The sequence below is a fragment of the Drosophila rhopaloa genome, unplaced genomic scaffold (genome assembly GCF_018152115.1).
Source record: "Drosophila rhopaloa isolate 14029-0021.01 unplaced genomic scaffold, ASM1815211v1 contig_178, whole genome shotgun sequence".
NCBI classification, from domain to species: Eukaryota; Metazoa; Arthropoda; class Insecta; order Diptera; family Drosophilidae; genus Drosophila; species Drosophila rhopaloa.
In genome coordinates, this window is record NW_025335059.1 from 7,334,915 (window position 1) to 7,356,909 (window position 21,995).

The 21,995-nt window shown below is 37.8% G+C and overlaps 1 protein-coding gene across 2 annotated transcripts; it reads right to left on the reverse strand.

The window, feature by feature from the left end:
- Window positions 1–264: 264 nt before the first annotated feature.
- On the reverse strand, window positions 265–1,754 carry LOC108052461 (endonuclease G, mitochondrial). Of its 2 annotated transcripts, XM_017134839.2 has the most exons (4): window positions 1,635–1,754; window positions 1,396–1,493; window positions 1,168–1,341; window positions 265–1,111 (listed from the first exon to the last, which is right to left on the reverse strand). In XM_017134839.2, the coding sequence occupies exons 2-4, from the start codon at window positions 1,486–1,488 to the stop codon at window positions 308–310; spliced, it is 1,071 nt and encodes a 356-aa protein (XP_016990328.1). In that variant the 5' UTR covers window positions 1,489–1,493; window positions 1,635–1,754; the 3' UTR covers window positions 265–307. The 2 variants fall into 2 exon arrangements, with proteins under 2 accessions (XP_016990328.1, XP_016990327.1); XM_017134838.2 differs by having other exon boundaries at window positions 1,396–1,754.
- Between the last annotated feature and the right edge of the window lie 20,241 nt (window positions 1,755–21,995).

The following is a 21,995-nucleotide window of genomic DNA, read 5'->3' on the forward strand; positions in this document are numbered from 1 at the left end:
CTGGGTATTTCTGCTATTTCTTCTAAAAGAAAAATATTATGAGGTTTAAAAATGGGCTTTAAAAATTGTGGAATGTAAAGTAAATGGATAATAAATGTTTTCTAATAAATATACATTTTATGAATAATATTAATTTTGGGTTGACTTTTTAATCTCCTATTATAGATAGAAAGTTATAAGATTGGGGCAAACAAACCGTGTTACTAAATAATTATGTATTATTTAAGCCCTCATCCTGCGTAAACTAATTCAAGGTGTGAGATATATTATTCTTTAACAATGGATGTTTATTTTAATCACAGCTTTCTTAATCTTGAAGATCCGTCATAGACGGCACATTTACTACCATATCTATTTTATCCCGCTGCTGACCGTCATAAAATTTAAGTCCTGCAAAATGCTCGATATCCCGAATGTCGGATAAAAATGATCGCAATTCCATTTCCGTGTCGACATTGGCATTGGGCACAACAAAGCCTTCCATCATAGGTCCAGCACCATCAAAATTCTGATCGCAAATGATGACTTTGAAAAAGTGGGTTGGCACAGCAACAGTGTTCATGCCCATTACGTGATGACGCACAGACCAGTTTCTGAAGGTAATCCTTTGCGGCATGAACAGAGGACCGGTATAAACATAGACGGAATCGAACTTTAGTGCGAGTTCCCTTACATAGTTTTCCAAGCGTAGCCAAATGTTGTTTTTTAGTCCCCTATCGATGGGTACAATGTTGGGAAATTTGTAGGCTTCCATAAATTTTTCCATGTCGCATTTGTAGTTTTGTGGTGAGACCAGATGACCTCCAACCCAATCGCTGTTCCTAAAATCCCGCATAGTTGCACTAAATATTGGCGATATGGAATTATCCGGTATGTAGGAGTTCGGTTTATTCAGCGTCTTTGGATCTCTCAACAGTAAACAGTCCTTATTTATGTGTTCGCACACCCAATGCGCAATTCGGTTACGACGATCGTATGAAAGTACAAAATTTTTATAAACACGTATTTCATCCATTCCCGGAAAGCCATACTTCATAATTCCAGCCACATGCTCTATTGCCTTATACTTGTCACCTGCCTGTTGACCGACGGAAAAAGTCATGAACATGATCTTAAAAAGCTTTTTCATTAGCTATCGTCTTTCCCATCATTCAAATTTCCACTTACTACATTAAATGCCTTTGTCCGACTCCACAGTACGAATTGCTCAAATAAGGACACACTTCCAGTATCTTGCAAATCGATTGATCTTTTTCTGTTAGTAGCACCCTCTAAGCTATTTCTCTTCTCGTTTTCATTACCAACTATGGAAGTTGTAGCATACCGTCCAAAAAGTGCTAGCTATAATACATAAAGTCTATTACAACACTATAAGATAAAAACGATGGAACTTACGGCACTAAAAATATGTTTGCGACACTGGAAAACATAAGGATCAGTAACCATGATGGCCTTAATTTTTCTGTATGATATATCTTGTTGGACCATCGCACCTAGAACAAAAAAAGTAGCTCCCGTTGCAGCACAGAATGTTGCAATTACATAAATTGACATTATAATGATGTTGATACTCTGACTGTTGTGTAGAAATTTAAATTTTGTTATCGAAATGTTGTTGTAAAAATTACACGTACGATATACATAATAGATTAGAAATTTTTAAGTCTAAGGAGATTAGTTTCCTAAATGGTTTCTAAACAAACATATTTAGAACAAAATTTTAGATTAACACAGAAATATGTAAGGAATAAATAAAATTGCTCACAACTTTGACATTTTAAGCAACGACATTTTATTAAATCGAAGTATTTAATACAGGGACTAGACAACTGAGCTTGAGTTACAAACAAATTGAAACATTTTTAAACATTTTTGTTTTATTTTTGTTTAAATACCAATATAAACATGTCCCTAGTATGATTTACTTCTTCTTTTAATACTTACTTTTTCCGCCTTTTCTGTTGACATTTTATGCTGTTTTTAGGATATGTGCTTACCATATTTGTACTTTAACACTATATGCTTGTATTATTATGAATAATGTAAACTTAATGATATGACACAAATTTTGTGTGAGATGTGAGCGAGTTTAATGTATTTTAAAGTTACTTTCCACCCATATCGAACGCATCTTTACTAAGCTGCGAAAGAAAGTTGTCTGTCTAGAGAAAATAGAAAGGAATATTGTGCTAATTCATGAGAGACCCCCTTTCTCCCACCAAAATCCACCCCCTTGATATCCACAGGAAAATCTAGAATTTTCCGCTCCCTTTCGCGAGGTTTTTCTACTTTATAATGATAACATTTTCATGTTTTACAATGTTGTAATGCCTGGATATGAGTCCCAAAAGCGGCATCCTGCCCTAGACGATGTTTTTATGACGTCATTTAGGGGTTAATGTGTGTGGGTGTGCGCGTCATGGTTGATTCATTAATTTTGAAAACTTTTCAAAACTATTAACAGCAACAATCTATCCACAGCGGCACTGAGAGGTTTTCGAGCTGAGTTTCCCGGGTTTTGCGTTGTCAATTATAATTTTGCCGAGAAGAGCCAGGGCACGAATGCATTATTAAAGAGCTCAATCAGCCTTGGCCGGAAACGGAAGTGAATTTCAAGTTTTTATTTCAACACTTCCCATGGCGAAAGTTTTTTGGATGCGGGAGGGGAAAGTGCACGTTTACATCCGCGTTTAGTTCGCCTTTGTTTGAGGCCAGCAAAGTTAGCGCATTTCATTTATTCATGCCTCCTTGACCAGGCCCATTTTCCCCTTCTCCACTTGCAGCGCTCTTCCGTATTTTCCTTTTTCTCGAAGGAAACAGGATGAGGCAGAATGTCGCGTCCTGTGCTAAATGTAATTTTCCGTTGTTAAATCCTGTTTTTCAAAACTTCTTTCCAAAGTGTAAAGGAAGTCAACTCGAGCAGACAACAAGCAAAATGTAACAAAAAAAAAAGGAGGAAAAACAGAAGACAAACCAGAGGAACTACCAACAAATATCAGACAGTTGGCGATAGAAATAAATGGCACTCATCATCTCTGTTCCTCAAATCTTGCAATTTTTTAAGCTTGTCAGTAAAAACTGTATAAACCAAATTAAAGTTAAAAATCAAATCAATGTAAGATGTAAAAATTCTTTCAGATAGCTGATAAATTGAAATGACAATTAAAATACCCTTTTTTATATAAATTGTTTGTCATTTCTAGCGCAAAATAGATATTAATTTGGACAAAGCTCTTTTTATATAGAAAAGTTTATACAAATTTATATTACATATTTGAACTTCAGTAAATATTACAGGAATTAGTTTGTTAGTAAACTATTCTTTTTCCTGCAAGCCAACATTTTTCACTCTTTTATTTTCAAATAAAAGAATGTTTGAAATTAATATGTTTGATTAATTAAATTAGTTTGTTGGTAAACTATGTTTTCCCTGCAAGCCAACAGTTTTCACTATTTTATTTTCAAATAAAAGAATGTTTGAATGAAAACAATTTTTCTCACTAGCGTGTGGAATTAATAATTATACAGATTCTCTGATTTCTGTGAAAGAAAATAAGTGAGGTTCTTAATAATTAATTCATTTTTATTATCGTTTGTATAATGTATTATATTTCCACTCTCGAAAATGTCCGAAAATGTTTACAGCTCCAAAAATGTTTCTCGTCCTTCGAGAGTTATGGACCAACTTGATGGTAAATATTGTTCAAAGCCACGCCCAACTAATTACAACTTCTTGTGTGCCGCAACACATTTACTTTAATTAAGTTATTTGCCCCGCCCATCGTGGGTTAATTTTGGCCGGCCAAAATGACAAATGTACCAGTGCGAACGCCTACCGAAAAAACTTTACAGCTGCGCGGAAGCGGGTCATAGTTTTTATATGTGCGAGTACATCTCCTGACTGACAGTCCCGCCTCCTTCTGCTCCTTTTGGCCAGGACTCACTCTGTCCCCGAGGTCTTTGTCCACTTGGCAGGAAAACAAATTTACGGCATTGCTTTTAGTTGTTCCTCGTTATTGTTGTTGCACATTTCAAATGTACATAATAATTCACACTCTCTGGACTGCGGGGGAGGGAGGTTTGGTGGGGGGCCACGCACAAATCTACGCCAAAAGTAAAGTCATAAGAAAATGCATAAAACATGCCCAACATTCGCCGTCAACGTCGCCAACACTTCAGCTGGCTGCCTGCCTGCCAGGCAAAAACTTTTCTCATCATCAACCACAAACAAAGGCCAAAACAATGGGAGAGCAAGTGAGACGGCAACAGAGGCCAGAGCGAGAGGGGCAAAAGGGGCCCGAAAAAAAGCCGAAAACCGAATCGGTGGACCAGGCCCAAAACATAAATTGCTGCAGGACAGCAAAAGAGAGAGTGTGAGCCAACACAGTACACACTGGAAAAAATTTCTATTTAAATTGGTTTCCATTTGCTATAGCTTTTAGTCGGAATATACAGAGATTTCTATTATAATAAAATATTTAATAATAAAAGGCCAAATCAATAAAGGTACACAGTGAAGACAGATTTTACATCATCATTTGTAGAACACTACTAAATGGAGCACTTGCATTCAATATATAAAAATATTTTAACAACACAAAGACTTTTGGAATTTCATCTACATTTTATGAATGTTGAACATGGCATGACTTTTAAAATTAATAGTCTCACCAAACTTAAAGTTATTGTTGAGTTGTGTTTTTGTGACACCTCTGATGATAATATCCATTTAAAAGCATGGTGTATATCCTTTAACTCTATTTCAAAAAACGTAGTTTTTATGAATAATATATATATATATATATAACATATTCCGAGTTTTACCTTTGTTACCATAAAATTAAAAGCTTTAAAGGCTTCTTCTAATAGGGTTTGACTACAATCAAATTTTGTACTGATTCGTTTAATGTGGTTTAATATTGTAAATATCTTTCTTCTACCGTGTAGACAATGGCAGCCACCCCAAAAAGACCACCCCCCGGAGCACCTCCACAGCACACGCCCACTGCCACGCCCAACCGGCTAAGCCACAACAACTTTGCAGCAATTAAGCTCGGGGCCAGTTCTGACATTGGGCCCAAAAGCAATGCGAAGCGAGGGCCGAGAGAAAATAATTTTTAATTGTGCTGCACAATGCTGTAAAATTAATTCATCTTTTTCACACTCAAATAAATTGCTGTTGACGCGACAACAACGGCTTTGCGGGTTGAGAAGGGGAGGAAGTTGTTGTCGCCGTCGTCTGCTCAAGAGCGTAAATAATTACATTTTCTTTGTGCTGTTGCCAAAACGTTGCAATTCCTGCTGCTGCCCCTTAAACTCGAATCCTCGGCCGCCCACTTGTCCCTCATCTGCTGCCTTTGGCTCCAACCTGTCACTTGCCGGTGGCAAAAAGCACAGAAACCGACTGAAATAAAACAAAACTGCAATTGCAGCTGCAGCCGAAACTGAAACTGCGCGGCATACATGGCGTATACGTAACGTGCTGGAAGAGCTGCAATTTCTTTAATATATTTACGCCCAATGCTTGTAGCAAAACAAACAATGACGCATACAATTTATATTTAATTATGCGCAAATTAGTCTGCTCTACCCTCCTCGTGCAGAAACATACAAAAAACCAAAGCAGTTGGAAGTGTTGGCACATGACAAACACTCTCAACTTTTTGCCCCGTATTGCCCACTATAAATGTGTATAGTAAATGCGGGTTTGGGGAGCTGCGAGTTTGGTTTTTGTTTACTGTTCAGTTTCGGTCGGATTTTACGCTAATTTTCCCTGGCCCGTTTATTGCGGCCTTGTTGCACTTTTTTTTATTAGATTGCATGCTTGCAAGCAATTTACCGAAAACCTAATGAATATTCAGCAGTTTGGGGGCAAGCGATAGCTTACAGTTATGACCAGAGCTATGGCATCTCCCCTGCACTAAATGCCGGTCGTAATCTATCCGTTTAAATTATTCAATTCCCTTGCCCCGGCTGCTGTCTGGATTTGAACACCTCACAAATCGGACGGCCCAAAGGCTGCCACGTGGCAGGATTAAAAGCTCTCCGGACGATGGGCTAACTGTGCGTATAAGCGATTAATAGAAGAAGAGTAAGGAAATGAAGGGGAGTCATGGAACAGAGAAAACGAATTTCTAAAGAACCATAGAAAAAGAACAGTGAAATGTGTATTTATACTTTAATGTTAATTAAAAAAAGTTAGTTTTTTTGCTGCACCCCAAAACACAACAATTTAACAGATATACCGACCAAGCTTAAGAAATAATATCTTAATTAATCTTAATTTTCAAAATTGTTTAACATCTTTCTCTAATAAGCTTCTGTATCGATGCCTCTACAATTTATGAATATTTCCTGTGCGCAAATACTTTCGACAAGAATTTCTCTCGCTGGGGCTCCAAACTTCTTTAAAAAGTGCTTCAGTCGAGAAGAGTTCTTGCCGTGAAGAGTTTAACAATTTAAGTTGAGCAAGAATCCGCACAACTTTGACAATCGAATAGTTTTGCTGGCAAAAACTTTAAAGACACACCTCGTGGGAGCCCCGCCCCCTTTTAATTTTATCCCGTTTTCCTGGCCAACATTTGCACACTCATTAAACGCTGCACATCAAGTTGGTCCCCGAAGCCCGCACAATTTATGGCGGCAACTGCGAGTTGCATGCCTCCGTAATTAACTTGTTGTACCCGCCTCGCATGCAGCACATTGGGGCCCGTATAGGGGCTGCAGACGGTACAGGTGGCACTGCGGTGTGGTTGACTATTATTAGGAGCCCTGAAGCGATGGCAGGAACACTGAATTTATGAATGGCAAACGGTTTGGGGAAGTATTGAAGGAGGTTCGTGCAAATGCTCAACACCATTACACTGAGAAATAAACGATTAACTGGTTGTTAATATTTAGTAAAAGTAATACAATATTATAAATTATGGAATTTGTATTTATTGTTGAAGGTCTTGTTTCATGACCTTTTGAATATCAACCAAAAACACTACATTTTGTGATTAAATTTAAAATATAATATTTTTTCAATAAAAGGTGCATTACTTAACTTATGCAAAAAAAAAATTTTGTTTGCCTTATAAAAAATAAGAATATAAATTGTAAATAACAAAAAGGTTTTTGTTTTATTATGTTTTTAAATTTTTTTAATATATTTAATTTGATTTATTTTTGATACAAAATTATTTTATCGTGTATTCGAGGCTTTGTTATTTGATTCTCCTCTGAGGAATTTCTCTCCATATGCCAATGTGACTGAAATTTGCCAACTGTCGCTGACAAGCAAAGGAAATACTACATCGTTGAAAAACCACGTCAAACAACAGCGTCTGAAGAGAGAGGGGAGAAAGGAGAAAGGGGAAATGAGAAATGAGAAAGGAAAAGGAAAGAGGGGGACAGACAGGGGTTTCCGCTGGGGTCGCTGCATGCATGTGAATTGCTGAATTGGGTGCGCCGCCTCTTATAAACAACAATACCAACAACCAGCCGAACCAACTGAAAATTGTCGCGACAACAAAACGCTTGAAATGTCTGTGACCTCTGGGGGGCTCTAAGGGGGGTGGGGCCTCCAACGGGGGGAGGATCAAAGGCGCAACACCTTCACAGACGAGTCCTTTGGGTATTTTGGTCGCAAATTGTTTGAGTCGGCAGACGCATTATACAAATGAGAAAATGAATTAAATAAACTCACATTGTTCATATTTTTGCTTTGGTTAGGGTCAACCACATATAAACCTTTCAAATAGTTACGTGTAAAGGGCACTGATATAATTTATTAATTCATTTATTTTCCCGATATCACAATTATTTATTAAAGTCTGATTGTTTGTGATGTATAACTTAGGGCTTCCACGCAAATTCATAGCCGCGACAATAGTCAAATTAATTAATTTAAGTATATATATTTTCTAAGCCCTAGTTCGGTTGACCCACAATTAATTTATGTACATAAACCAATCGCCATTGGCAAAAAAGCGAGCCACATAAATATTTTTTACTTCACCCCAGAACTCAATGAAATATTAAATATTTTTACACACACAACCACGTGGATACTCACACAATCCCATACCCTAAGCCCCGTATAGCAACAAACTGAAGTTCAACTAATACTGATTTATTTATATATTTATGTAATGGCATAAATGTTATCGCTAGCAAACAATACAAAAGCCTGACAAGGACGAGGGGCCACAAAGCGGGTGAAAAAGTGGGTGGGTCCAAGAGACCCTCGCAAATGGTCATTTATAACGATTGCCAAGAGTTACGGTTTGGGAAAGGGGAACAAAGCATTACATAATAATAAAATAAACAGAGACTGGCAATGAATGCACTTAAAAAAATATAATTTGCAATTAATTATCTAATCAATGCATTAAATAAACAACTCCTTTTGAAAAAGGTTTTTTATCATAATCCCTTGGGTGAAATTTTGTTTATAGCTTATATTTTAAAAGAAGACTATAAAATGTTAATACATAATTTTTCTTTATTTGTATTTCATTTTTTTAAGGAGTGAAGACAATCCATCTTAAAGGTAACTCCACATATTTATTTGGTAAGATGTTGTTAGAATAAAGAACCATTTTAATCACAAATAATATAATTTATGTCATTGTTTGTTATTTATTTTAGTCATATTTTAAATGTCTAATAATTGTCTATGTTAAAAATAATATATTTTTGACAAATTTATTGGTGGATTTGGTGTCCTGTATTTTTTTAAGTACAATTATTCAATATTTTGTTTGTGTACATTCCCTTTATCCCCTGTTTTTCTTTTCCTGGAAGTCCCCCTTTCACTTTTCATGTTGCATCATTTAATATGCGGCGCATTTGAACGCTTTATCTCAAGCGGAGCACTGCGATCCTTCAGTCCGCCGACTGGAGTATTTATCATCAATCAACGCACGGCCTGCTGCACACACACATGCACACACCCTCACGCACACTCGCTTGGCGGCACTCACACATATGTCCGCTTATGACTTTTGGCCAAAATGGAGGAAAACTGCGCATCTTCAACTGGACTCTGGCTGGGGCTGATTGATGAATCGCACATGTAAATTAATTTTCTGATGTTTTCTTCATTCTCATTTCAGTCTTGTCAGAGTTGTTTGCACCAACTGTCTGTGCCTTCTATGCGTGGGTGTGTGTATCTGTGTTTGGTCCTGTGATATTCAGATACTCACACTCAGAGGCTTTCTGCATTGGCTGGCATTTGTAAGGCGCTTAATTGCTTTATTTCGCCGTCTTTGACTGGCTCTTCTTCACTGTCCTGGTTTTTCCTTTCTACTTCTCCTACCTTTTTCACTCTGCAGAGGGTAAAATTTTAAATTAAAAAGAACCCCAAAAAAAATATATAAAAAACAAAAAAAAGAAGAAAAAAAACCCCCCCCCCCCCCCCCCCTCCCCCCCCCCCCCCCCCCCCCCCCCCCCCCCCTTTTCCTTTTTTTTTACACCCCTTTCCTAAAAAAATTAAAAAAAAAAACTTAAAAAAACCTCCAAAACCAAAAAAAAAAAAATTAAAAAAAAAAAAAAAAAAAAACCCCCCTCTAAACTCAAAACCCCAAAAAAACAAAAAAAAAAATATAAAAAAAATTTAAAAAATATTAAAAAAAAAAAAAAAAAAAAAAAAAAAAAAAAAAAAATATAATTTATTTTTAAAAAAAAAAAAAAAAAAAAACCAGGCAAAAACCCTTTAAACCCAAACCAAAAAAAAAAAAAAAAAAAAAAAAAATAAAAAAATAAAAAAATTTTAAAAAATTTTAAAAAATTAAAAAAAAAAAAAAAAAAAATTAAAAAAAAATAATTAATTATATAAATAAAAAAAAAAAAAAAAAACCTAAAAAAACCAAATATAAAAAAAAAACAAAAAAAAAAAAAAAAAAATAAAAAAAAAAAAATTAAAATTTTTTTTAAAATATTAATTTTTTATAATTTTAAATTTTTTTATTTTTTCCCCTTGGATTTTCGACGATTTCCCCAATTGGCTTTTCCTGAAATTCAGCTACTATTTTGCCAAAATATTCTTTGTAATTTTGGGGGTCTGTCGAGTCTGCTAACTGGGGTGGGATTCTTTTTTACACCAATAACTCCATTAGGTTTATACTCTACACTAGGTATTTATTTCACTAGATTTCTATACATATTTATTGTATCTACGTACTTTTAAAATTGTAATTGAAATTGCATTATATTTGTGTTAAATTAACATTAGCAAACACAACCTATACCTTCATCTGCAAGACTTAAAAGGGCTCTTATTTTAGAACACAGTTTTTTTTTTATATTTACATATGTTATAATACTTTTTTAGTATTTTATTTAGTCAGATAACCTATGATGAAGAGCATTTCCCCGTCGCTTTCTTCATTAGCTGATTCGCCTCAGCTTGTTATTTATATGCCCGTTCCCTTTGATATATTAAAAACCATTTTCCGCTACAAAGTACAATTGCAAAAGAATGTGGCAAGCTCATAAGGCCGTGTGTGTGGGCCGAAGGATAAGTGTCCTGGGCACGCACTCCCACACAGATTCTCGGAGCCAACCAACCCAATCCACATGGGCTCTTTGGTTTGTTTTATGGTACATTTAAGTTAATATGATTTACATTCGCCTGCGGATGTCAAAGGCAACAGGGAAACGAAGGGAACGGAGGCGGGGAGCTGCCATTAAAGATCAATCAAAAACGTTTATCCTTGATTATTTGTCATTATCCTTTTTGCGGCAACAAAGCAAAACCGAGCGAACAAAGCCAGCAACATCGACGGCTTAAACTGTATCCGAGTGTGTAGGCTTGTGATTCTGCGAGTCCCTTATTTATTTTGTACATTTCAAATGCGTGCTAATGCCAATGCCAACCATAGACCCATTCGAAATCCGAAATCCCCTTCCCCGCAAGGCAAGCGCGTGATAAATGACATTAATCCGCCATGTTCAGCGTTTCAAGTGGCAAAGCCGCAAAAAAGCATGGAAATTTCCCGCAAGCCGACAAATGCCAGTGGACCTCTCATGCTGAAACTATATTTGTTTCGTTAATAGTCCCACTCAACTCATCGGAACTCACAGTCGCCCCAGCTGATAAGACAAGTGGCTTTGTTGCTTGATATATAGACACAGGTGCGAGTGGCGCACACTGGGCATTCATTCAGTCAGTCAGTCAGGCGACGATTAATATTCATTAGGTTGAGGACCTAAGAATTTCCTATTGAGCCAAGACAGTTTCAAGGAAAAAGATAAGGAAACACAAATGTATTTACAAAAATCAATCTATATACTATAATAAAAATAACTGTGCCATGTTGATATACTAAAAGAAAAGAAACTTAATATCCACTCAGCGTTCAAATATGTTTTAAATAGAGTGCTGAGAAATGACAATATAATTAATGTTGTGTTTTTCCTGTAATACCTTATAATATCTCTAGTTCAACACAAAACATACCTCAGCTTTTTGTCATTTTTTTCTTTTCATTTTTTATTTGTATACAACAAATAAATATTTAAATTTGGTTAGATTTTTTTTCATCATCCCATAACCTTTCGAAGAAATCACCCTCCCAAAGGGAACCCTCTCAGTCTTCCGCATCATACATCAACGTTATTAAAAGAGGAATACCGAACAACTTATGCATACATTTAGATTGATTTCCCATAAAACCCAACCATTCTCGAGCTCACCTCTTTCAGCGCCATCGACTGCACCTCAGCCGCCGTATATTCGCCTTTCCTTCGCCTTCAACGTCTTTGCCAACCTTGGCAATCATTAATTTATCAATGTGCCACCGCCTTGGGAGAGCATGAAAATTTTTGACATGGTTGCATGGCTCACGGCTTCTTTTATGGGCTTTTTTATTATGATTATTTCTTTCTTTTCGGCGAGACAACAACAAAGGGGGAATCACATACGGTCGCGGCTATAATGTGCGTTGGGTGGGATTTTGGGGTTGGACTGGGACTGTTACCGGGACTCTGGAATTGGGCTGTGTCCTGGCCTCGGGCCTTGGGAGTTGAGAGCTGGGACTGCTTGTTGCTCTTGGGCTGCCAAAATAAAGTCAAAAATCAAATGTTTTTGATATCGACTTTGACAGCTTCATGACAGCGCTCAATAAATTTTGATAACGTTTTTTTTTGCCTACCTCTCTGCGCCTGAAGAAATTGAAAAGCCTGCGTTGAAGTCATGAAATCTCAGTCGGCTAACACAGACACACTGCCACACACGCACACACACGCACAGAGCAGACAAGAGGCGTAAAAAAGCAAACAAACTTTTGGCCCCAAACTTGCTGACAGGTGTAGTCTGGCATCCCGAGAGTTCTATGTGGGCTTTTGTTGTCTAAGCCTTTTGGTATTTTATAGGGGCACAAGAACGCGTAATTGCTTAGAGGAAAATGACATTGAATAATAAACAAGACTGGTCTGAGAAGGAGTTTGTCGCCGCCCAAGAGGCGATTGTATAGCTGTTTATGAGCAATTAATATGCTTGCTCAGGAGACTGCCAACTGCCTAATTAAGGACAAGTTATGAACTCTTCAGTCGGTTGTCTTCAGGTCGTCTCAAAGAAGATTTATAATAAATTCTATATAATTTCTGAACGCTGAATCAAGTTCAACTTTAATTCCAAAAGCCTAAAAAACAAATAAGAGTGAAACAACAATGTGCTACCTTATTTATAAAATTCTTCAAAAAAAAACACACAGTTCTTATTGATTTCCTGGACCCCATCATACAATTTTCCGCCGAATTACCGCCTCCCTATCTGTGATAATTACCCAATTACATTTCAATCCAAATCCAAAAATCAGGCATCAAATAGAATGTCAAATCCTCCAACCCCGACGACACTTATCATCTTGTGTTCATCGCATTAAATGCCATAAAAAGGAGGCTGGAGCAGAACCGAAAGCAAAACCAATCAAATGCCAGACATCAACTTGAAATCCAAACATTAAGCCAAAGCGGGCGTAATTTTATTTATTTATTGATAATTTGCACCGCCGTCACACACACGCACATCGAAATAAAAATCCCAATTGGAGGAACCACAAACAATTTTTACGCACATTTACGCGGTATTTTTCTGAAGCTTATTTATTTATCTGCTGAAGTTTTATATTTCCTGTCTGTCGTATTTGGCATTGACACAAATCATAAACAGTGAGATTTAACTTTGATTGATGACAAATGCGTTGGATCAGGCTTTGATCAGGCTGTTAATGCATCCCCCAAAACCATCTGTGTCTAGGTGCCTCCTAAATATTTGATTCTGTGCACTTCGAGGAATTTTCATTTCTGCCTCCCTGTTTTTCCATCCACATGGCGGATGCGTAATGTGCGAAAATTTAATTTAATGACTGTATAACGTATTTATGCAGAAATAGCTGAACGTAGCGAGTGTTACCTGTGCCAGCACGGGGAATGCCAATTTGTTTTATAAGTGCACGTCAAATTTGATCGCTTACAAATGCAGGAAGCGGAGCCCGTGCTCCATCTCCTACTCATTTCCTTCAGCCATCTAGTGAATGTCTGTAATATGCGTACTATTTATGAATAATGTGCATGTGCCTGTGTGCTCAAGTGTATTTGTGTTTTTATTTTTATTTTATTTTAGTTGAAAATGACAGCACGTCGCGGGAGTATTATTCACTTTGGGAGCAGCTTTTAGCGTGCTAAAGCGATGTCCTACTGTAGAGAACATTCTCGGTACTTCCATTGGATTGGATACGATAAATTTATCTTGTTTAACTATGACTCTCAGAATAAAAATATAATCCAATTAATATATATTTATTTATTAATTACTTTGATATAAATAAAAAAAATTATTAAATTTAAAAATAATCTCAAATACATTTTAAACAATTTATTAAATTAAATCAGTAATAATATTTCTATATAGTCGTTTTACTTATTTTGGTTAATTTGAAGTTTTTAACTCAAAAATAACATTTTATAATCCTTGTTTTGTAAACTATATTTCTATTATTTGATTTTTCCCTGTAACCGTTTTGTCCATAACTTTTCCACTTACTCTTATTTATCTCTTTATATTTACTTAAGTTCGATGCTATGCTTCTTTTCACCTTAAAAACCGCACTGAAATTTCCACCTAACCGAACTGCAACCTTAGTCCGCATACACTTTTCACACCTCTCTTTCCGTGCACTCTTCCGCTGGAAAAACAAAACACGGAAGCAAAAAGAAATTGAAAGGAAAGCGGAGCTCATACAGCATATATTACGCAAAGGAAATTATTTTTTTCCCTTGCATGTTTTTTCATCGCCAGTTCGCAAGCTCAAAATGTAATACACGTTGAAAGAGTTGACAACTCGAATGCTTTTCGGAGCTTCCACCTTCGCCTCATACAGCTCCCTCAGTGGCTCCGCTTTCCGGTTCCGGCCAAGTCATTTATATGCAAGTCAAGCGTTTGGCAAACTTTATGTGAAAAATTGACGTTGGCGCAAAACACAAAGGTGCGAGGAACTCGAAACTCGAAACTGGGAACGGGGTGAAACAGGTTGCCGAGGTAACGACAACATGCACGTGCATGCATTTAAAAATGTGCCGTGTGCGTTTTAATTTTCCCAAATAGCTAAGCATAATTTATAATACACTGAGTGTGGGGGCCAAAGGATCCGGTTGAGTGCCGAAAGATATCGCACACATAAGAAAAATTGTACGGCAATTACACGTGCTGGATAAACGGATGCCCCATTAAAGTTGCCAAAACATTTATGACCCCCAAAGAAACACGTTGACAGGGGCCCAAGTGTCAGTGGAAGTGGGTGAGGGTGGGGGTGGGTGTGGGGGTGAGGGTGAGGGACCCGGTGACAGGTACAAGAGTCAAATCCAGAGGCACTCGACAGCGTGTGCCGGCTATTAATCCCGCACACACTTAACCCCACAGCGCCGTCCCACACTCTCGGCCAGCCGAAAAACCAGGGCCAGATAAACCCCCCCCCCCCCACCTGCTCATCAGGTAGCTTTTAGCAGGTCCGGCATACGGTAAATTGTGCACATTTTGACACATCATTTGACACCGGGTGTCAAACTGTGCGCCCGAGACAAAAATGAAAAGTTGTCCCTCACCCCAAAATCCGGAACTGAAGAGACGGAGAGAGATAAAATAAAGGGAGCGAGAGAGAAAAACGAAGGCACACTGACCAAAATGCCTCATAACTGTATAATTTTTTCAGACTAAAACAGATCTATAAATAATAATTTACTTATTCAACAGTAAGCAAATTGTTTTTGATTAGAGTTTATTACTCATAATGAAAATACATATATAAATAACTCCTGTTAAAGGTCAGGGTTATCTTTATTTTATAACTATTATCTAAAAATATTACACATTTTTGAAAAACTTAGACATTTTATTTTGAAATATATCTTGTTAAAATAAATTATGAATATAAAACGTTCTTTATTTTGTCTTAAATAAATTCAAAAAAAGATAACTCTTAGTCTTTATTTCCTAAATTGTTTCAAAAACTAAGTGTTTCTCATGCCACTTACTTACTCTTAATAAAAGCTCAATTTCAGCCTTTAATCGGCTTTATATAAATTTTTTAAGTTTTGTATCTTAAGTGTTACCTTGCTGAAACATACTTTTTCCCAGTGTGCCTGTGAAAAGCTGTCCAAGGTGCAAGAGGCAAACTTATAATAAACACGCCGACACACGAACCCTCCAAAGGTTTTAAGACTGCTCCTCCTGGCCAACGTTTTTGGGTCAGGAAGAAAAGTTTTCAGCGTCACCAGCAAAATTATATTCTGAAAATAGCTATAGTTTCTGCTAGACTCCCTACTCCCTACTTCATTTATTTTTGACCAGAATTTTACAAGCTTTGACTCGCCCCGGTCGCCTCTAAATTTCTGATGAGCAGCAGCACTCAATGAATATTTTCGCCCGGCCTTGCATAATTTCCCAGTGAATTTTCTGAAAATAATTAAACGACCACTCTGTTCTATGAACAAGTCGGGTCTAAGTAAATTAGCTGTCACCAGATTTTTTTTCTCTGTCTTTGGATTGGTGACGAAAAAGCGGTGCATTAAATATATGTATTTGAAATTAATTAAAATATTTCAATTAATCAGCGATGTAGGTTTGACAGGAATTGAATTTGGCGGAATTTTTTTGAACTTAAAAGAGAAATTAAGGAGTGCCAACGATTGACATCAATAAAGAACATAAGCCATACATATACAATTATTAAGACTTGAAATTGAAGAGAAAGTTTTGGCCCCTTTCGGCAGACATTTTTCCCAAATTTAGAAAATAGGGCTTAAAAAAATACTAAAAAATCGAAACCCTAATTCAAATAAAGACTTCAGCAAAAAATTTTGATTTTTATAAAAATAAATGCATTTTTCTCAAATCGTTTAAAATTAGTTTATCTCTTTATTAAAGAAGCAGAACATTTCTACTTGGTCTGATGGTAGAGACATTCATTTTATTCCTGGCTTCATTCAAAATGTACGTAATCTTTGTCCCTCGGCAATATATTACTCGAAGTCAATAGCTTTCCGTGCTGCCCTGGAAACTCCCCATCAACTGTTGCATACTTTACAGCGCGGTCATCATCTCCCCAGTAGGTTGCTCATATTTCAAAACGTACACACATGCGCCCCATAAAAAGTTGTTCCAAAAGGGGGAAGTTACCGTGTCTGGCGTGGCCAGCGTTGATTTATTTAAAGTAAGCCAAAGTTATGCCAAAAAAGGCGCCATAAGAATGGTAAATAATGTATGTGGCTGGGCAGGTGAAGCAGGCGAAATCGCCAGGGAAATAAGCAAACTTTATGCCAGAGCCGTTCAGAGAGTTGAAAAAATTGATTAATGCACCTGCCAGATCATTTAATTAAGCCCCACACTGTTGACCACTCAGCGGGCCCACTTTATCATTAATGCACCGAACTCCAGCAGCCACCGCCCACTCGGTGACCCACTTTGATTTGCCTCAAGGTGTGCAACAACGATGCACTACGGGAAAATTATTTTTTTTAAAGGGAAAAACCTTAAATACTTTTCAAAAAAAGTTGTTTTGACTCCTGGTTACCAAACGGATTTCTTAAAAATAAGCTTTATTCCGATTTGTATTCACTCTTTTTAAACTCATGGTTATTAATGATGATATTTGAATATTAATTCTGTGTTTTTCAAGTATTGTTGTCAAATAGAAATAATTATTTTAATTTTTTGCTTTAAAATCAGAGAACAAATTCTTATCAGCTCGTCATTTTTTCCCAGTGAACATCTACAAACACATCGCGGTGCATTGTTATTAGCGCTAAGTTGCCATCAATTCAAGTAAACTAATCTGCTCGGAGTTGACGCTGGAAACTGGGCGCTGGGCACTGAACACCGGACTTTGGACCCTGGACTCTGGACACCGGTCGGCGGGGCTGCCCTGATGTCCCAGGCATAACATAAACAGGTATTTGCCGAGCTGGCCGAAAGGCCACGCCCAACACAACATGACAACATCAATGTCAACAGGACACAGCAGAATACCGCCCCCAATCGCCTCCCAAAATTCATGGCACAACGTGCCTCCAACATGACACACATCGTTTGCATTTCGGAGGGTGGAAGTTCGCCGAATCATGTGAATAAGTATACGGAAAAAAAAAATATTCAAAATATTGCTTAATACAACAAAATAAAAATATATCTTTGGAACTCGAAATAAAATACCTAAGTGCTTAAATTTAAACTAAATAAGTTTAAATTCCTAAACATCATTATAAAATCAAACCTAAAGAAAGTATAGAAAATCGAGTTAAGATTGAAATAATGTAAATATTAAAAGAAATTATCTTCTGACATAAAATTAAGCTAAAACCACTTAAAAGTAGTTTTATTTGCGATCTAAAAATATTGCGCTAACTGTAAGGGTGTTACGCGATGCCAAAATTAACCCGCCAGGACCAACAGCCTGCAGGCTCCGTTGCGAGGGCAGGACTAGCCGGACTAGCAGCGCATTTAAGTTGATCCAATGACATCAAATTGACATTTTATGCGCCAATTTTAAAATGTCGCCACGGCGCCTGACACGCGGCCTCTGTCCGAAACTCCGTAATTATGCGGCCAGCGACGGGCAAACAATTTAGCCAGGCCAACAGGACCCGTGGAGTAGCGCCAGGACACGGGGCAGAGGGCAAAGGACACTGGACGCGGGACAGCACTGCTGCATTTGGTTTTGGCCAGCTCACTTTTTTCATTGCAGTTGGTTTTAATTATGGCCCGGCAAATGCTCTCACCGCCACAGTTGTCCACTGCGGCCGGCCAATGATGTTAATTGGATATGATGTTGGCAGCAGCCGGGCAAAAATGGTTGGGCTCAGAGAGGGTCAAATTCCCAAAGAAATTACTGCGGGTGAGACATTTGCAGGGGTAATCAGGTGAGTATACTGCAGCGATATTCAGACAAGAAAAACTGTACTTAGTTTTAAAAGTTACCTAAATATTACTTCAGCAAAACTGTGGTAATTTGTATAATTTTTTCCTAAATTGGCAAAGCTCTTTAAGATATTACACCCAGATGGATTTTAAAACCTGAAATCTTATTTATATTTCTATTTTCAGATAGCTCTGTGCAGAGACTGTATAAATCGTTTTTAAATACTCTTAGATTGACTTGGTAACACATCGCCAATGCAAAGTGATTGCTTAAACCAAGTTTTTTTTATTACTGCCCCTTCTCTCACTCCGTTTACCCAAACCCCCGAAACTGTTAGCTGATTTAATTGCGAGGGAATCGAAACTTTCTTTTAGCGCTCTGACCTCGATTCCCCCGATCGCTGGCCGTCCATCATCGCCGATTCCGTCCCAAGGGTCCGGTCAAAGGGCAGCCCACGCATAATTAGCAGCTGGCATCGGGGCCACAGTTGGCCAGTTGGCAGCGAGTTGGCCAGTTCGGCATCATTAGCAGCCGCAAACGGGGGCCGGCTATTATTATGGCATCAATTTGTGGGCCAACGTTGGCAGAGAAGAAAAATTAAATGCAACTTTCCCCAGCGACTTGCCGGCAACAATCTAATAACAACATTTTGGCACATGTGGGTCCGTCGCTCCGTCCGTCGTAATTACACGACACTTGACGCCAAGCAATTTGTTAGCGAAAACTGTCGCAACAATAAAAACTACCAGGAGTCGAGTCAACAAGGACTCGGAATTAAATAAAACTTAATGACAGTGCGCGCCGGCGAGCGAGCAAAGAAAAGACAATGGCCCGGCGAAGGCATTGAGGTCCCAACCTAAGACAGAAACTCCCCGAGAGCCGGCAGCTCAACTGCAGGCCCCAGGGCAGCCGATGGAGGCCATAGCTGGCGGGCCAGGACATCGAGTCCCCAGTTCCCCCGACCAGGAGTCAAATAAGTTGACAGCCCAGCCAAGACCCCACTGTCAACAGACAGGCCCCGAATCGCGTCAAAGGCAGGAGGGAATCACCATCGGCTCGGTGGGAGCTTTGATTACATGATTAATTTCATTTACTTATACCCTTATGACACTTGCTTAAAATCCTGTGAAATATACAATTGCTTCATATATTAAAACACTGATCCACAGATTAATTTTATATTTTAATAACTTGATTTTGTACTGCTTGTTTAATAGACACAACACTATTGATTTGCTTTTAATACATTAATATTGAGAGGTGATGTGTAATTTAATGCAGATACAGTGTCATGTGGCCTTAATGCTACAACAATGTGCTTTTAATATATTTAAAAATTTTCAAGTGGGACAATGATATCAGCTGAAATTAAGTCAAGGAAATTTCATGTTAGCACCAAACAAAATTAATACATATGTAGTCTTCAAAATTATCCAACATTGGGGAGTGTAGTTAAATAATTTGAATGTGCTTTTAGAGCAGTTGAATTTTTTTTAAGTACTTTAAATAATATAGCATATCAACAATCCATAATAACCAAGGAATGAGGTTGACATCTTATCCCGAAGCCAATTGTCAACAGGCCCAAAAGTCCGAAAATATTTCAACAGCTTATTCCCATTTTTGTTTTTGTGCTCATTCCGCTTCTGTGGCATTCACTGTGATTGACGCTTAATTCACACATGTGGAATGAAATGTAACCCATCCAGACTATCACTAATATTGTTTCACAGTTTTTGCCAACTGGTCGGGTAGTTGTTTTTTGTTATAGCCATGTTATATTTTTTTTGTTTCCTTAGCTGACAGTGTTTTTGCTGCTCATGACGTTGATGAGTTGTTGCTGTCTAAGTGTCAGGAGACGCGCCAAACTTTAAACTACATGCCAACGCCCCCGCAGTGAATTGTTGTGCGAGTGTGTTCATGGAGCCGAGAGAGCTGTTGGCACATTAATGTTTGCCACCCCCGTAAATAGAGGGTTAAATGCATATGAGGAGCAGCGGAAGTGCCAACTAATCTGGGATCTAAGCCCACTTTGACAGCACTTCCGCTTCGACCAATCCACTCGAAGGATACAAAGGTGTTTTGGGGCTTTGCCTAAGCGGCAATCGTCTAGACTTTGGCAGTTTTATTTTCCAACCACAACCTAAAAGTACACAAACGAAATGGTTAATTAACTTTTAAACTCACTTTATTAGTTTCAGTATTTTAAAAATACAGTTTTCTTTTACCAAGCAACATTTAAACACATTTTTATTTCCTTTCCACAATTGAATATAATTATAAACCGATTAAAATGCCCTTAACTAAATATTTCTAAATATATATAGATGGCAGATCACTTTGATTTTATAACAAATGATATAAAACACTACAACACTTATAACAGTATAATTCTTTGAACTTTTAATTCTTATTGTCGTCATGTTTTATGTTAAAATGTCAAGTGAGAGGACCTAAAATATATACTTATTAAACCAAGATGATGTTTCTTTGTATTGATTGAGTAGCATTTGAGTATATTTTAAACTTAAACTAGCTTATGAATCATTCGTATAATTTCGTAGTTTAAATGATTGACTAATGTATATATAATATATAAAATACAGCATCTTTGACATACAATTTTTTCTCTGTGCACTTCTCCAATGACAATCGGAGCCAGAAGCCTCAAGTACGACAAGACACCTCGACACTCGTTCCCTGTCAGCGGCCAAGTGATAGTGAAATGGAGTGTTGGCCCGGCAGTAGGGTGTTTTAGAGGATGGCAGACAATAAACTTACACAAAACCCCAAAACAAGCAGGCATTCATCATACGAAGGCCCCGTCAGCCGCAGGACATTCCAAACTGAGTTTCATTCGCTTTCAAGCCCACATTTTTTCGGGGGGTTAAAAGTGCATTTTGTAAATTGCGAAGTGATTGACACCAACAGCAACAGGAAGTGCGATGGTCGGATGGGGGAGGAAAAAAGAAGGGGTAGCTGGAAAAAGGATCCGGCCAGTGGGGAATGGGGACTAAGAGCAGGCCGCACTTAAACTGAACTCAAGCGGCCACTTTGTTGCTCTCGGTCCACTGTCAAGTGTGAAACCGAACAGCCTACGAACAGCAGGAGCAATGTGCCCATCTTTTCCCAACCCATGAACGATGACCTTCCCCCCGTTTGTTGCAGTGAGTGATTGCATTGAGATTAGGCAGGGCAGCAGCAGCAACGTTCATTGCAACACGGCAGCAACATCAACAGCAGCAGCAACTGCAGCTGCAGGTTGCAAGAGGATGGCAACTTTCAAATTCCTCATGCAGATAACGTTGCACTTTTGCAAATTCGTGCAGCTGCCGGTTTCCGATCAGAGAGTTCGAGAACCCTTGTTGTCTTTAAAAATACATTGACTGGGCTCAGAGCATGTGAGCAGGCAAACCTAAGATACGGAATCGCATATAAAATGGGTAGGTTGAAAAGTTTCGTTTTTAAATCTGAAGGCGTTTAAAAAATGTATGCATCTTGAACCTTTATTTAAAAAATTATATATATTTATATACTTTTAATTTATGTAATATTTAAAAATATCTAAACGAGGACAATTAAAATGTAACTATA

Bases quoted from the DNA above. Each gene is read 5' to 3' on its own strand.
- LOC108052461 (XM_017134838.2), bottom strand. From the start codon at position 1,554: ATGTCAATTTATGTAATTGCAACATTCTGTGCTGCAACGGGAGCTACT. The intron at 1,342-1,395 runs GTAAGTTCCATC...TATGTATTATAG, and splicing joins GCAAACATATTTTTAGTGCC to CTAGCACTTTTTGGACGGTA. The intron at 1,112-1,167 runs GTAAGTGGAAAT...AAGCTTTTTAAG, and splicing joins GGACAAAGGCATTTAATGTA to ATCATGTTCATGACTTTTTC.